This window comes from Schistocerca serialis, chromosome 10 (assembly GCF_023864345.2).
Source record: "Schistocerca serialis cubense isolate TAMUIC-IGC-003099 chromosome 10, iqSchSeri2.2, whole genome shotgun sequence".
NCBI classification, from domain to species: Eukaryota; Metazoa; Arthropoda; class Insecta; order Orthoptera; family Acrididae; genus Schistocerca; species Schistocerca serialis.
The window spans coordinates 63156890-63174879 of NC_064647.1; the positions used below are offsets into that span (position 1 = coordinate 63156890).

The window sequence follows — 17990 nt, forward strand, 5'->3', positions numbered from 1 at the left end:
AATATACAGATTGAATAATATCGGGGAAGGGGTACAACCCTGTCTCACTCCCTTCGGAAAGAGTATTAATCGTAAAACATCTAGGAGTAACTATTTGGAGCGACCTTCAGTGGAATGACCATATAAAACAAATAGTGGGAAAGCAGATGCCAGACTCAGATTCATAGGAAGAATCTTAAGGAAATGTAACTCATCCACGAAGTTAATGGCTTATAAGGCGCTTGTTCGACTGACTCTTTTGTTCATATATCTATGATACCTACCAGACGGGACTGATAGAAGAGATAGAGAAGATCCAACGAAGCGCGGCACTTTTCCTCACGTGATCATTACGAAGATCCTCAATAAATTTCAATGGTAGACGTTACAAGAGCGGCGTTGTACATCACAGAGAGATTTACTATCGACATTTCAAGAGAGCACTTTAGCCGCCAGGGTAGCTGAGAGCACTAACGCGCTGCTTCCTGGACTCGGGTAGACACGCCGGCCCCGCTTCGAATCTGCCTGGCGGATTAACGACGAGGGCCAGTGTGCCGGTCAGCCTGAATGTGGTTTTTAGGCGGTTTTCTGCACCCCAATAGGTGAATACTGTGCTGGGCCCCACGTCTGCCTCAGTTACACGGCTCGCAGGCATCTGAACATATTCACACTATTCCATTGATTACACTAGACGCCGACAGATGGGGTACACTAATTCCTTCCCGGGGGGTATGGGGTGGCAACAAAAGGGCATCTGGCCACCCCTTAAAAATTAACATGCCACGTCTGATTAACCAGCAGACCCCGCAAGTCGGTATAAATTCTTGGAAAGAGAGAGAGATTTCAAGAGAGCACTTTAAGGGAAGAGTCGGAAAACATACTACTTCCCCTACATACTTCTCGCGTAATGATCACGAGGAGAAAATACGAAAAAGTGGAGCCAACGCAGAAGCTTACCAACAATCATTCTTCCCACCCACTATTCGCGAGTGGATTAGGGTTCGAGGGCTGGGTTATTGGCACAAGAAGTACCCTCCGTCACACACCATTAAGTAGCTTGCGGAGTATGATGTAGATGAAACTTCCTGGCAGATTAAAACTGTGTGCCCGACCGAGACTCGAACTCGGGAACTTTGCCTTTCGCGGGCAAGTGCTCTACCGTCTGAGCTACCGAAGCACGACCCCCGCCCGGTACTCAGCTTTACTTCTGCCAGTACCTCGTCTCCTACCTTCCAAACTTTGCAGAAGCTCTCCTGCGAAAATTGCAGAACCAGCAATCCTGAAAGAAAGGATACTGCGGAGACGGTAGCTCAGATGGTAGAGCACTTGCCCGCAAAAGGCAAAGGTCCCGAGTTCGAGTCTCGGTCGGGCACACAGTTTTAATCTGCCAGGAAGTTTCATATCAGCGCACACTCCGCTGCAGAGTGAAAATCTCACTATGATGTAGATGTTGCAACAGTAGTATGTGAACGAGATGTATAATTTTGTAGTCAGGGTGCGTAGGACAGCCATGAGAGTGCTCCTGCTGTCATACTAAATTGCACCCCAGACCATAACTACAGTTGTAGGTCCTGTGTGTCCAGTTCATAGACATGTTGGCTGCAGGCCCCCAACTGGCGCCATGCTGACCAACACACGGCCATTACTGACGCAGAGGCAGAATTAGCTTTTATAGGGAACACAACACACCTCCACCCTGCCCTCCAACGAGCTCCCACCTGACACCACTGAAGTCGCTGTCGGTGGTGGTTTGGCGTCAGGAGTGCAGACTACAGGGCGTCTGGGTCAAAGCTGTCCTTCAAATAACCGATCTGTGACAGCTCATCTATATCTACAACTACGAGGGCTATTCGGAAAGTAAGGAACGATAGGCCGTGAAATGGAAACCACAGTGAAAATCAAAACTGTTTTATTCGCAACGGCTAGCTACACCTTCCAGCTACTTCTGTACACAGTCGCCGCTCAGACTTAGACATCTGTGGTAGCGTTGTAAAAACTTTTCAATTCCATCGTTATATAAGACAGCCGCCAGTGCTTTTCACAATTTTCTGCTCTGGACTGCAGCTCGTTGTCTGTGTCAGTATATTATCTTCAACGCCAGTGGTTCACTTGAGCAGAGATGATCCTCAGGGTTCACTTGAGCAGAGATGATCCTCAGGGGTAGCCAATACGGGCTGTATTGTGGGTGATCGAACACTTACCGTCGAAAACGTGGCGAGAGCATCTTCATTGCCCCTGCAGAGTGCGGCCAAGCCGAGAATTGTCGTTTAGAGCGAACCGCGTTACGTGGATTGCATAGCTTCAGGCGAAATCTTTCGCCGGGCCCTCATGCCTGGTGGGAGACGCTAATTTCCAGCCGTCTTTACGTTCTCACTGAGAGCTCAGAACTGAAAAGAGCGACACGATGCGGTCGACGGGCGTACTAAACACAGTGCCCAACGCACCTGTGCAGAGCTTCATCAGATTTTCACTGTATTTTCCATTCTGCCGCCGATCGTTCCTTACTTTCCGAATAACCCTCGTACATCCACGTGACCGAGCGATCTTGGGCTCTGCAGTCCTGAACTGTGCGGCTGGTCCCGGCGGAGGTTCGAGTCCTCCCTCGGGCATGGGTGTGAGTGTTTGTCCTTAGGATAATTTAGGTTAAGTAGTGTGTAAGCTCAGGGACTGGTGATCTTAGCAGTTAAGTCCCATAAGGTTTCACACACATTTGAACATCCACGTGATTACTCTGTCACTCACAGTAAAGTGCCTGGCAGAGGATTCAATGTACCACCTTCAAACTGTTTCTGTACCGTTCCACTCTCGAACGGCGCGCAGGAAAAGCGAGCACTTAAATTTTCCTGTGCGAGCCCTGATTTCTCTTATTTTATCTTGAACATCATTTCTCCCTATGTAGGTGGGTGCCAACAGAACGGGTTCGCAATCGGAGGAGGAAACTTGTGGTTGAAATTTCATGAGAAGATCCCGTCGCAACGAAATACGCATTTGTTTTAATTTTTGCCACTCCAATTCACGTATCATGTCGTGGCACTATCTCCCCTATTTCACGATAATACAAAACGAGCTGCTCTTCTTTGTACTTTTTCGATGTCATCCGTCAGTCCCACCTGATGCGGATCCCACTCCGCACAGCAATACTCCACAGTAGGGTGGACAAGCGTGGTGTAAGCAGTCTCTTTGGTAGACCTATTGCACCTTCTAAGTGTTCTGCCAATGAATCGTAGTCTTTGGTTTACTCTGCCCACAATGTTATCTATGTGATCCTTCCAATTTAGGTTATTTATAATTGTATCCCTAAGTATTTAGTTGCATTTACAGCCTTCAAATTTGTGTGACTTATCGCGTAATAGAAATTTAGCGGATTTCTTTTGGCACTCATGTGAATAACTTAACACTTTTCTTTATTCAGGGCCAACTGCCACTTTTCGCACCATACAGCTATCTCATCTAAATCATTTTGCAATGTCTTTTGGTCATCTCATGACTTTACAAGACAGTAATTGAGAACATCATCTGCAAACAATCTATGACGGTTACTCAGATTGTCTCCTATATCATTAGTATGGGTCAGGAACAATAGAGGGCCTATAACACTTCCTTGGGAAACGCCGGGTATTACGAGTACTTCTGTTTTACTCGATGATTTTCCGTCTGTTATTACGAACTGTGACCTTTCTGGCAGGAAATCACGAATACAGTCGCAGTTTGGTTAGAACACGCTTGTGTGGAACGGTGTCGAAAGCCTTCCGGAAAACTAAAAATGCGGAATCAATCTGACGTCCCCTGTCAATAGCACTCATTACTTTATGAGTATAAAGAGCTAGTTGTGTTTCACAAGAACGATATTTTCTGAATTCATGCTGACTATGTGTCAATAAATCGTTTTCTTCGAGGTAATTCGTAACGTTCGAATACAGTATACATTCCAAAACCCTACTGCAAATCGATGTTGGTGATATGGGCCCGTAATTCAGTAGATTACTCCTATTTCCCTTTTTGGATATTGGTTCGACTTAAGCAATTTTCCAGTCTTTAGGTACTGATCTTTCTGTGAGCGAGCAGTCGTATATAATTGATAAATATGGAGCTATTGTATCAGCATACTCGGAAAGGAACCTGACTGGTGTATAATCTGAATCGGAGGTCTTGCTTTTATTAAGTGATTTAAGCAGCTTTGCTACACCGAGGATATCTACTTCTATGTTTCTCGTCTTGGCAGTTGTTCTTGACTGGAATTCAGCAATATTTACTTATTTTTCTTTGGTGAAGAAGTTTCGGAAGACCGTGTTTAGTAACTGTGCTTGAGTGACACTGTCATCAGTGACTTCACCGTTGCTATAGCACAGTCAAGGTATTGATTGCTTCTTGCCACTGGTGTGCTTTATGTATGACCAGAATCTCTTTGGGTTTCCTGCCAGATTCCGAGACAGAGTTTTGTTGTGGAAATTATTAAAAGCATCTCGCATTGAAGTGCGCGCTATATTTCGAACTTCTGTAAAACTTTGCCAGTCTTGGGAATTTTGCGTTCTTTTAAATTTTGCTTGCTTTTTTCGTTGCTTCTGCAATAGGGATCTGACCCGTTTTGTGTACCATGGGGGATCAGTACCATCACTTATTAATTTACGTGGTGTACATCTCTCAGTTGCTGTCGATACTACCTCTTTGAAATCATTCCAAATCTTTTCTACACTTACATGATCAGAACGGAAGGAGTGAAGACTGTCTCTTAAAAAGGATTGACTGGCGACTCCGTGGAATGTTCTGTGCACCACGATCAAATAGTGGATAGAATTGGAAGGAGAATCAGCATTGGTCGCTTTTTTGTTTTTGTTTTATTATCCGCAAAATCGATTTTCGGTCACTTAGTGACCATCCTAAGTGCTGTAATATACAATTAAAATTGGTAGGCACTGGTATCAACAAGCTTAGAGCGATCACATAAACGCTCTAAGCTTGTTGATACCAGTGCCTACCAATTTTAATTGTATATTACAGCACTTAGGATGGTCACTAAGTGACCGAAAATCGATTTTGCGGATAATAAAACAAAAACAAAAAAAATACGACCAATGCTGATTCTCCTTCCAATTCTATCTTAAAAAGGAGTGAGAGCGATCGTGTTGGTGTGGCGCCGACTGCTCCTGCACGGGCGGCGCGACGCGCCAGAGCCACACGCTGAATGCCGCGGTCTTCCCCGCCGGCAGTGCCCGGTCTTCCTGCGAGCGCACAGTGGCTCCTGTACAGTGGATACACTTCCGCCAAATCTTTCTGCGGTGTCGCAGGATGAACTCCCAGCTTCTTGTAGTCTTACTACACGGCCTCGTTCAAACTCAGTGACCTGTTGACAATGGCATCTTTGTCGCCTCAAAGGCTTCGACAACTCACCATGCCCAATCTCGAGGGTTAATAACGCTCACGATCATTACAGTGTATATTTAAAGCAAACATGATTTGCATCCTCATAGCGCCAGTGTTATGCGAGTTAGTTAGTTACGCGTTCCATTGATCAAAAGCACGGACAGCCATTATGATGTGGAACGTGTCCAATGCACAAGAAATGCGCACAGGAAACAAGTTTTTTTTCTTTTTTTATTTACATTATAGTGTTATGTCTAAATATTCCTATTATCTATCCCATTCCCTTAAATGGCACATAATGCATATATTATATCTCCAGATATATTTACTCATATTCAAGAACTCATCTATGCTATAGAAGGAGTTGTCAAGGAGGTATGATTTCAATTTGTTTTTGAAACTATTACTGCTGTCTGTCAGATATTTTATTTCATCTGGTAATTTATCAAAAAGTTTTATAGCAGCATATTTTACCCCTTTCTGTGCCAAAGATAGGTTAAGTAAAGGATAGTGTAGGTATTTATTTTTTCTGGTATTGTAATCATTAATGTCGCTGTTGATTTTAATCTGGTCCACGTTGTTGATGAGAAAAAATTTCATTACTGTGTAAATGTGCTCTGAAGCAGTTGTAAGAATTCCTAACCTTTTAAACAGATGCCTACAAGATGTGCGACTATGAACCCCACACATTATTCTAACTACTTTCTTCTGAGCAGTGAATATCTGGTGTACTCAACGACGAACCTGGGTGCACGAATGGCAAAACGTCATTTTTTCGGATGAATCCAGGTTCTGTTTACAGCATCACGATGGTCGCATTCGTGTTTGGCGACATCGCGGTGAACGCACATTGGAAGGGTGTATTCGTCATCGCTATACTGGCGTATCACCCGCGTGATGGTATGGGGTGCCATTGGTTACACGTCTCGGTCACCTCTTGTTCGCATTGACGGCACTTTGAACACTGGACGTTACATATCAGATGTATTACGACCCGCGATTCTACACTTCATTCGATCCCTGCGAAATCCTACATTTCAGCAGAATAATACACGACCGCATGTTGCAGGTCCTGTACGGGCTTTTCTGGACACGGAAAATATTCGACTGCTGCCCTGGCCAGCACATTCTCCAGACCTCTCACCAATTGAAAACGTCTCGTCAATGGTGGCCGAGCAACTGGCTCGTCACAATACGCCAGTCACTACTGTTGATGAACAGTAGTATCGTGTTGGAGCTGCATGGGCAGCTGTACCTGTACACGCCATCCAAGCTCTGCTTGACTCAATGCCGAGGCGTATCAAGGCCGTTATTACGGCCAGAGGTGGTTGTTGTGGGTACTGATTTCTCAGGATCTGTGCACCCAAATTGCGTGAAAATGTGATCACATGTCAGTTTTAGTATAATATATTTGTCCAATGAATACCCGTTTATCATCTGCATTTCTTGTTGGCGTAGCAGTTTTAATGGCCAGTAGTGTATATTTCTCTGGAACCCAAACTGGTCTTACCCGAGGTCGGCTTCTACCAGTTCTCTCATTTTCTGTAAATAATTCGTGTTACTATTTTGCAACCGTGACCTATGAAACTAATGATTCGGTAATATTCACTCCTTCCTGCGCCTCCCTTCGTTCTGGAAGGCTGAGGGTATTTCGTCATTCTGAAATATTTTGCATACAAAATGGAATAGTTTTGTCATGGTTGACTCACCTAAGGGTCTCAGTAATTCTGTGGAAACGTCGTCTACCCCAGCGGTCTTGCTTCGTCTCTCGAAATATCGTATCTCTCATGTCATCTTCAATTCTTCCTCTTCTCTTTTCATAATACTGTCTTCCTTTTCACCTTCCAGCCTTCTCATCTGTCTTCAGTACAGGCTCGCCATCCGAGCTCTTAATATTCATACATACAGTTCTCTTTTCTCCAAGTGTCTCTATGATTTTCCTACACGCTACGTTGCCACAGTTGCAACATTCTTTAAATTGTGTCGCTTTTCAGCTCAACTCTGACGGTCAGTACGACGCGGAGCTTTTCAAGGACCACATCAACCACTGTCCTGAACTGGACAAACAACCGCAGAAGAAGGCGGCTGCCATTGAAGTCGCCGACAGCTGCACTGGTAAAGGTGAGCACCACGTTTCATTCTTCATCAAAATATGTCACGCACCGTTCCCACCGGTGAGCTGTTTCACAAATCTCTGCCGTCTGCGCAAGGTATTTTACAATAATATTCTTGGTAAACGTAAAATGTGTGCTCGCAACGCTAAATAATCTGAATATCACAAGTTTTCTATCGTGGCTACAAGCAGTGACACATGATACGTCGCGTGAAACCTCCGTGAACACTGTTAGAGCTAAAAATCAAGACCGCAGATCGCGTAGCGTTGGCACGCCGTGCTCATTCTCCCACCTTCTCTTCCATTTCCTCCGGCGTGAGCGCTCATCTACGGGTACAAAATTAGGTTTTAACATCCGGCCAATATCGAGGCACAGGCAGCAGGCAGTTCCTTTTGAAAAGTAACTATATTTCCAGTTCATGACGTGACAGACACACGAGATGCACTTGAACTCAAGGACTTATTAAAGAAATACCAGAAGCAGCCGGAGTTGCCAAGATGTCCATTTATACGAATTCTGTTACCACAAGCAAAAAGGGCATTCCTGGCCCATAGAAGTCTACTAGTATCAAACAAAGATCTTACTCTGAAGAAGAAATTTTGTGGTGTCACCGCCAGACACCACACTTGCTAGGTGGTAGCCTTTAAATCGGCCGCGATCCGTTAGTATACGTCGGACCCACGCGTCGCCACTGTCAGTGATTGCAGACCGAGCGCCGCCACACGGCAGATCTAGTCGAGAGAAGCTCCCTAGCATTCGCCCCAATTGTACAGCCGACTTTGCTAGCGATGATTCACTGCCTACTTACGTTCTCATTTGCCGAGACGATAGTTTAGCATAGCCTTCAGCTACGTCATTTGCTACGACCTAGCAAGGCGCCATATTCAGTTACTACGTATCCTGAACAGATAATATTGTGAATCATGTTCCGTCAAGAGCGACGTTCATCATTAATGGATTAAAGTTAAGTATCAAACTAATTACGTCCGCTTTCTGAATTCTAATTCCTTGTCATGTTGCAGACCTCACGTCAGTATAGTTCTTCCCTCCTCACGCCAGCCTGCGTGAGCTAAAACGCGTGCAATTCGGTCTCCTCTAGTAACACGGTGTTGGCTCTTCTGCCAACACCATCAATTTCCGACAATGCACGTTTAGAGCACAGCATAGTATGGTAGTGAAACGTGAACTGTGGGAAAACCAGAAGAGAATTGAAGCACTTGAAATTGGTGCTGCAGACTAATAATGAAAATTAGGTGGACTGATAAGGTAAGGAATGAGAAGGTTGTACACAGAATCGGTGAGGAAAGGAGAGTATGGGAAACACTGACAAGAAGGATGGACAGGAGAGTATGGCATTAGTTAAGACCTCAGGAAGTTACTCCCATCATACTAGATGGAGCTGTAGATGGAAGAACCTGTAGAGGAAAATAGAGCTAGGAATACATCCAGCAAATAATTGAGGACTTAGGTTGCAAGTGCTATTCTGAGATGAAGGGGTTGGTACAGATGAGGAATTCATGGCGAGCCATATCAAGGCATTCAAAAGACTGATGAGTCACAAAAAAAGGCGTCCAGCTCCTCCTTTCCCCTCTCTAAGCCAACATCCTTTTCCCTCCTCTGTGTCCTTCTCCCGCTCTCATTGCCCACCTGCTTCAACCCACGCCATTCTCTATCCATCTCAGCCTGTCTCTTTCTGTCCGGCTGAAACTCAACCCCTCCTCTCTCTCTTTCCATCTGGTTCTCCCCCTCCCCCTGTCCCCTTGCTCCTTCCCCCTCCGTCCATCCCCTCCTTCCCATCCAGGTCTATATCCTCCTCTCCCATCCATCTCCTCCCCCATCTATAGCCTTCCCCCCCTATTTCTGTCCGTCTCCTCCTACCCCCTTCTCTCTGTCCATATCCTTTCCCCCTCTCTCTGTCCATCTCATCCTCCCCCATATCTGTTTTCATATCCTCCTTTCCGCTTCTCTGTTTATCACTTCCTCCCCAACTTCTCTCTCCTCATTACCGCCCAAACCACAATAAGAAGTTGTTGTTTGTTACCACTGCAGTATGGCTTTCCAGATAGTAAGTTATGTCTATGCTGGTGCTGGTTGAAATCTAACCAGGAGCTTAGAAGGAGCGTTTTGCCCGTGGTTTTGCCTGCACATTCACGTGTCATAAATATTTCACATGTACAAATATAGTCTCAGTATTTTGTAGCAGTGGTGCTGAGCATGTTGTGTTGAGACATAACTGTTAAGAAAAAATTCGGTAACTTGCACCATTTCCGGGTTAATCAACATTGAAGTTAGACAGTCAGGCCGTTGTGCACGCAGATTCAAGAGGCCCACCAGATACAATTAGCGTCAATTGTCCTCACAGCATAGATGATGATACCTAAAGAGACTGCTCAGCACTTTGTTCTGGTTCGAGCCTCGCTGCCATCCCGTGGCCAATTTTTGTGTTGCTCTCTTGATCATGTTTAGGAAAGAAAATGAAGAACATTTTTGGCGACATCCTCTCTGACATGCTGCTTGAACTGACACACTCAACGGCTTGACTGGCTGACTGCAATACTATTTAACTCGGAAATGACGCAGTGTATCGAATTTTTTCTCAGCAATTATTTCTCGCACATCCTACCCTGCAACACCCTCACAAGTTTTTCGAACTGTTTGTGACCACCCTGTATATGAATGCCAATCTCGTGAACTGCTGTAGGGTTATTAATTCTGTTTTTACTGGTAGGTGCACTGATTCCCGACGAAATTTGGTGTATATAATACGAGGGTAATTCAATAATTTAAGAGACAAATTGGTCTGGAGAAACATGCGTTTATTTTTACAAAACAATACTTCTCCTACTTTTCAACATAATCCCGTTGAACATTTATGCATTTGTTACAACGGGTTTCAAGCTTTTTTATTCCGGCTGCAAAGAACTGTTTATATTGATATTTGAACCAATTTCCCACAAAGTTTTGCACGTCCTCGTTGTCCTGGAACCTCTTCAAACGTAATGCCCCCTTCAGTGTACCAAAGAAATGGAAATCACTAGACTTAAGTCTGTAAGGGAGATGAGGCAGTACTTCCCAGCCCATTTTGTCGATGGTTTCGCGGGTTAGTTGGCCAATATGAGGACGTGCGTTGTCTTGCTGGAGAATTATACCTCTCCTCTCAGATCCACGAAGTCTCTCTCTCACTTTGTTTAAAAGCAAATCCGAGTGGTGTTAGCTGTTCATTGTACGCTGCTCTTCGAGATAATCACAAAAACAGACCCTTCTGCATCCCAAAACACCGTCAGCGTGAGTGTCCCCGCTGATGCTTAGGTTCTGAATTTTTTCTTGACAGGTCAGTAGGTATGCTTCCACTCCATACTTTGTCTTTTTGATTCTGGTTCATAATAGTGAACCCAAGTTTCATCACAAGTTAAGACTTTATTGAGTAAGCGCTCACCTTCTCTTGCATGACGTTTCTTTAGCTCTGTGCCCTCTCTCAACATTCTTTCCCTGTGTAGCCGCGTCAATTCCTTTGGGACCCATCTTGCACGTGTTTTGCGGTACTTCAGCTTGTTACAAATAGTGTTATAAACTGTAGCAGTACTAACTTGAAGCTTATCAACTATCATTTCCACAGTCACACGGCGGTCGGCAGGAATAATGTCATCAATTCGACTTCCTAGTGAGGGAGTTGAAACTGAAACAGGTCGGCCAGAACGGTGTTCGTCAGTCACGACCATTTTTGAGCTGCTCTACCCACTTGTAAAAATTTGCACGATTTATACAACCTTCACCATAAACTTTGTATTCTCGCCTTCAGCATGTAAAAAACGAATAACAGAACGTTGTTCAGCTAATGTGGACTTTCCAAGCGGACTCGCCATCTTGAAATGTATTTTTAGGCTATAAACAAAAGAATGTTGATACTGATTAGGACTCATCCCACTGATGCCAACTTAAAGCCATAAAAGTACCAAACTTGCCATACTAACTTTTTAAACCCAGACCAATTTGTTCCTTTAATTATTGAATGACCTTCGTATATGTTATAGGATCTCCATTGTTTACACTGTGTATAAACGATCTAGTAAAAGTCGTCAGGAACTCATTACGTAATATATGTTATAGGACCTTCATGTTTATAATATGTAGAAATGATCTAGTAGAAAGCGTCATCTGAGGCTCCCCCGCCAATGATACCGTTTATGAAGAGGTAACAACACAAGAAGGCTGCAGCGAATTGCAGGAAGACCGGCAGAGCATTGATGATTGGTGCAGGGACTGCATTAGATCCAGAATGTAAAAAAATGTAACGTATTGACACAAATAGGAAAACAAATCTAGTAGTGTATGTATAATACGATGACAGAACCGAGGCTCACGTTCTGCAATATTTCTCAAAAGATTTTACAAAAACTATTCGGTAAAAAATTTCATTTTTGCGTTGCTAATAGTCTTATATGTCAGCTCCATGATGACGTGCCCATAATTTTGATAATGGTCATAGTTATTGTGATATTTGCATTTAAGTAATACACTGCGCGAAATTCGAAAACGTTTACAATGGAAAACAGGAGTCACTATGATGCTGTATTTGGCGCATACTGCATAACATGTTGCTGCTTATGAAATTTAGCTGACATGCAGAATTTTTCTTTAAATTTCAGTGGAGGTCTCTGCCTGTCACCACCCCCAAGAAAACTGATCGAATGTAGTGCACTAATTTGCGATCACATTTTCCAGCTATAAATCTAGAATGAAATATCCATTCATAAATTATATGAGAAATCGAAACAAGATTGTGGCAAATGATAGCACGCAAAGAGGAGAGCGGTTTTCCGTATGGTTATTATGTGAAACTTCATTATCTAGCGTGCTAGTCCACTAAATATGTACTTTTTCCATGAAATGATGTAATTTTTTTAGGGCAATCGATATCTGGTGAAACACGAAATTTTATACATTTTGGAACGACATAACTGAATACATTACACGCTTATTTTTGTACAGAGGATGGTTTTCTTTATAAGCTACTGACCCTACATGTCCTCAGTCCCTCACTTAATAAACCACTGTCTCAGAATTATCTCGCAGTCGCGTCTACACAACATATTAGTGAGCAAAATTCGCCACTGATGAAACTTTTCTGAAAGTTACAAATGGTTTGTTGCATTTTCAACGGAACTTTTTTCAGCTACAAACCAAAGCAGATAACTGTGTATGCTCATCATCCAAGTGTGGAGATGGAGAGGCTCCACTTAGTACAAGTAATAATAGATGAAAGTCTAAGTTGGACTGAGCACGTAACTGTATTGTGCTAGAAGAGCATCTCTCGGTGCCCTACAAATACAAAACGCTCTTCCTACTTGATCTGAAAAAGAAACTTGTACAAACGCTTATACTCCCAGTTATTGGCCGGCCGGAGTGGCCGAGCTGTTCTAGGCGCTACAGTCTAGAACCGCGCGACCGCTACGGTCGGGCATGGATGTGTGTGATGTCCTTAGGTTACTTAGGATTAAGTAGTTCTAAGTTCTAGGGGACTGATGACCTCAGAAGTTAAATCCCTTAGCGCTCAGAGCCATTTGAACCATTTGAACCAATTATTGATTACAGCGATGTTATCCTGCAAGATCTTTCTCAGCACTGTGGCTGGAACTGGTTGTGAATGTCTTTGTTCGTTATGTCTGTGGTGTTCGACTCTTTGGTCACGTATCAATATCATATGCACGTGTATCGTCGCTGTGTACAGACAAGCGCAGAGCTTTCCATGACCTCTATCTTCTCTACTGTCTTATCAACGAACGCTGTCCCCCATATTCCTCCTCGACCTTAACGCTCTTGTTTGAACAATACGGCAGAAACACCAGTTCCCGTCAGAGCAAAATCCTTTCTGATACGCTCCTTTGTTCAGCTACTTTCCTGAAGTCCTTCTCAGTAGCAGAAAACCGACTCTGGAATGACACCCGCATAATATCAAACAAGTAAATAACACCTCTTGCTTCAAAAGACAGGTAATGGCATTTCTACTAAAGTAACAATAATTATTACTGTTGTCCCTGTGCGCACTGGTTACCGTTGTACATCTCTCTTTCCAACTAGATCTTCCTCAGTAGCAGTATTCTTAGCTGGTGTAATCTCCTTCAATTTCCTTTTCCCAGAACTCACTATATCAGAAAACATCTGTTTTGTAGACTTATAAATTCTTCTCATATCTGCCTCCATAGCTGTTGTTATTAATGCCACTATTACTGCCATTATTATTATTAGTACTATTACTGGCTGCAGCTGCACTAGTGCATGTAATTCCACTATTAACTTTCACAGTTCATAGCCCGTACAATTTACGCATAGCAATACATCTAAGCACCTAAATCACTTTAGTACTAGTTGTCATATTACATTTGTTATTTCTTGAGTAACTAACTGTAGCGTAAGTGTACCAAAGAGCTCGCAGTACCAAAGAGAGCGCAACTTGTGTTCCTGACAATTTTCTAAACTCAGCAGCTCGCCACTGACGTAGTTGTGTTCAGTGTGGTGTCAGAAAACCTCGTATGAGTCGTGTGGAGAAATCCTGTGTTGTGAAGCAAGTAAGAATCACTTTTAAGCTTTCTTGATGTAGTTCTCGTACTCTTTGCGTAAGTTATACACATAATGTACGAGCAACAGTCCGTAATTCTTGAGTGCATTTTGAGATACTGGCTTGCCTCCACATATTTTGAAAACGTGACGTGTGCTGCCACCTCTTGACTTCGCTTGGAATCATTGTTTCTGTACGAAAGAGCGCGCCATATGATCGCCCGAAAGGGTGGATGCGTTCTCTTTAGCTCAGAGCTGCAAAATTTGTACATTAAGTACCAAAATCGGCCAGGAAATTCATCTAAACTGAAGAACAACTGAATGACACCAGACAACGAATTTAAAATGGACAAAACAAACAATGGTTGCCACTGCTCTTGGTACGAAGGAGTCTGCGTCAAGGAAAAGACTGGTAGCTGTGAGTAGAGAACAAAGATTTTGACGTTTTCAGAGGACTGGAAGCAGTGCATTAAGCGTAGGAGCTGGTGGCACGAACAGTGCTCTTTATTTGCGGGTGACACTGCGTTCATTTATAACATATGCTAAATGCGTACTATTTGGGTATGTGTTGCGTACTCTTCAGCACAGATGAACGGAAGAGTTCGCATTTCTCGTTTTTTGTATTTTTGAAAAATTCAATAAAAGTATTACATCTCCGCTGCTGTAGTTTCCCGAACATGTAAATTTTTTGTTAATAAACGTAAACCTAAAATGATTTTGTTTTCCTATTGACAATAACCCAGCTATTTAAGGTTATTCCTTAACCGCACACTCTTAGGTATGGTTCCCCTGTATGTGAAGCCCTGATCCGATGTAAGAGAGGATCTGACCTCCCTAATCGTATCAGGTTAAGTAAAACAATAAATAATAAATACCAACCATTCGTGAACACGTGGTCCATGGAAGCAAACAGGTCCGCGGCACCGATGGCATCGAACACACTCGCGTTGCCACCTACTGGCCGACCCAACATACTTGATTGAAATTCTGGTGCCTGCTGGTGTAACCCCTTTTGTGTAGGCCGCACGCTCACCACAGGTGTAAGAGGAGTTGCAGAGCTGCCAGGCGAGCGGCTCTTACAGGGAGTTGTTGTTGTTGTTGTCGTCTTCAGTCCTGAGATTGGTTTGATGCAGCTCTCCATGCTACTCTATCCTGTGCAAGCTTCTTCATCTCCCAGTACCTACTGCAACCTATATCCTTCTGAATGTGCTTAGTGTATTCATCTCTTGGTCTCCCTCAACGATTTTTACCCTCCACGCTGCCCTCCAATGCTAAATTTGTGATCCCGTGATGCCTCAAAACGTGTCCTACCAACCGATCCCTTCTTCTAGTCAAGTTGTGCCACAAATTTCTCTTCTCCCCTATCCTATTCAATACCTCCTCATTAGTTACGTGATCTACCCACCTTATCTTCAGCATTCTTCTGTAGCACCACATTTCGAAAGCTTCTATTCTCTTCTTGTCCAAACTAGTTATCGTCCACGTTTCACTTCCATACATGGCTACACTCCATACAAATACTTTCAGAAACGACTTCCTGACACTTAAATCTATACTCGATGTTAACAAATTTCTCTTCTTCAGAAACGCTTTCCTTGCCATTGCCAGTCTACATTTTATATCCTCTCTACTTCGACCATCATCAGTTATTTTACTCCCTAAATAGCAAAACTCCTTTACTACTTTAAGTGTCTCATTTCCTAATCTAATTCCCTCAGCATCACCCGATTTAATTTGACTACATTCCATTATCCTCGTTTTGCTTTTGTTGATGTTCATCTTATATCATCCTTTCAAGACACTGTCCATTCCGTTCAACTGCTCTTCCAAGTCCTTTGCTGTCTCTGACAGAATTACAATGTCATCGGCGAATCTCAAAGTTTTTACTTCTTCTCTATGAATTTTAATACCTACTCCGAATTTTTCTTTTGTTTCCTTTACTGCTTGCTCAATATACAGATTGAATAACATCGGGGAGAGGCTACAACCCTGTCTCACTCCTTTCCCAACCACTGCTTCCCTTTCATGCCCCTCGACTCTTATAACTGCCATCTGGTTTCTGTACAAATTGTAAATAGCCTTTCGCTCCCTGTATTTCACCCTTCCCACCTTCAGAATTTGAAAGAGAGTATTCCAGTTAACATTGCCAAAAGCTTTCTCTAAGTCTACAAATGCTAGAAACGTAGGTTTGCCTTTTCTTAATCTTTCTTCTAGGATAAGTCGTAAGGTTAGTATTGCCTCACGTGTTCCAACATTTCTACGGAATCCAAACTGATCTTCCCCGAGGTCCGCTTCTACCAGTTTTTCCATTCGTCTGTAAAGAATTCGTGTTAGTATTTTGCAGCTGTGACTTATTAAACTGATAGTTCGGTAATTTTCACATCTGTCATCACCTGCTTTCTTTGGGATTGGAATTATTATATTCGTCTTGAAGTCTGAGGGTATTTCGCCTGTCTCATACATCTTGCTCACCAGATGGTAGAGTTTTGTCATGACTGGCTCTCCCAAGGCCATCAGTAGTTCTAATGAAATGTTGTCTACTCCCAGGGCCTTGTTTCGACTCAGGTCTTTCAGTGCTCTGTGAAACTCTTCACGCAGTATCTTATCTCCCATTTCGTCTTCATCTACATCCTCTTCCATTTCCATAATAATGTCCACAATTACATCGCCCTTGTATAAACCCTCTATATACTCCTTCCACCTTTCTGCCTTTCCTTCTTTGCTTAGAACTGGATTGCCATCTGAACTCTTGATATTCATACAAGTGGTTCTCTTCCCTCCAAAGGTCTCTTTAATTTTCCTGTGGGCAGTATCTATCTTACCCCTAAAGAGACAAGCCTCTACATCCTTACATTTGTCCTCTAGCCATCCCTGCTTAGCCATTTTGCACATCCTGTCGATCTCATTTTTGAGACGTTTGTATTCCTTTTTGCCTGCTTCATTTACTGCATTTTTATATTTTCTCCTTTCATCAATTAAATTCAATATTTCTTCTGTTACCCTAGGATTTCTACTAGCCCTCGTCTTTTTACCTACTTGATCGTTTGCTGCCTTCACTACTTCATCCCTCAGAGCTACCCATTCTTCTTCTACTGTATTTCTTTCCCCCATTCCTGTCAATTGTTCCCTTATGCTCTCCCTGAAACTCTCTACAACCTCTGGTTCTTTCAGTTTATGCAGGTCCCATCTCCTTAAATTCCCACCTTTTTGCAGCTTCTTCAGTTTCAATCTGCATTTCATAACCAATAGATTGTGGTCAGAATCCACATCTGCCCCTGGAAATGTCCTACAATTTAAAACCTGGTTCCTAAATCTCTGTCTTACCATTATATAATCTATCAGATACCTTTTAGTATCTCCAGGATTCTTCCATGTATACAACCTTCTTTCACGATTCTTGAACCAAGTGTTAGCTATGATTAAGTTATGCTCTGTGCAAAATTCTACCAGACGGCTTCCTCTTTCATTTCTTCCCCCCAGTCCATATTCAGCTACTATGTTTCCTTCTCTCCCTGACGAATTCCAGTCACCCATGACTATTAAATTTTCGTCTCCCTTCACTACCTGAATAATTTCTTTTATCTCGTCATACATTTCATCTATTTCTTCATCATCTGCAGAGCTAGTTGGCATATGAACTTGTACTACTGTAGGAGGCATGGGCTTTGTGTCTATCTTGGCCACAATAATGCTTTCACTATGCTGTTTGTAGTAGCTAACCCGCACTCCTATTTTTTATTCATTATTAAACCTACTCCTGCATTACCCCTATTTGATTTTGTATTTATAACCCTGTAATCACCTGACCAAAAGTCTTGTTCCTCCTGCCACCGAACTTCACTAATTCCCACTATATCTAACTTTAACCTATCCATTTCCCTTTTTAAATTTTCTAACCTACCTGCCCGATTAAGTGATCTGACATTCCACGCTCCGATCCGTAGAACGCCAGTTTTCTTTCTCTTGATAACGACGTCCTCT

The 17990-nt window shown here is 43.1% G+C and overlaps 1 protein-coding gene across 1 annotated transcript in view; it reads left to right on the forward strand.

The window, feature by feature from the left end:
• LOC126425067 (uncharacterized) overlaps positions 1-17990 on the forward strand; it is a 100779-nt gene that overhangs the window by 70522 nt on the left and 12267 nt on the right. The window contains exon 5 of the mRNA XM_050087977.1: positions 7335-7461. Within this exon, the coding sequence (XP_049943934.1) occupies positions 7335-7461 (127 nt within the window). The remainder of the gene's footprint in view (positions 1-7334; positions 7462-17990) is intronic.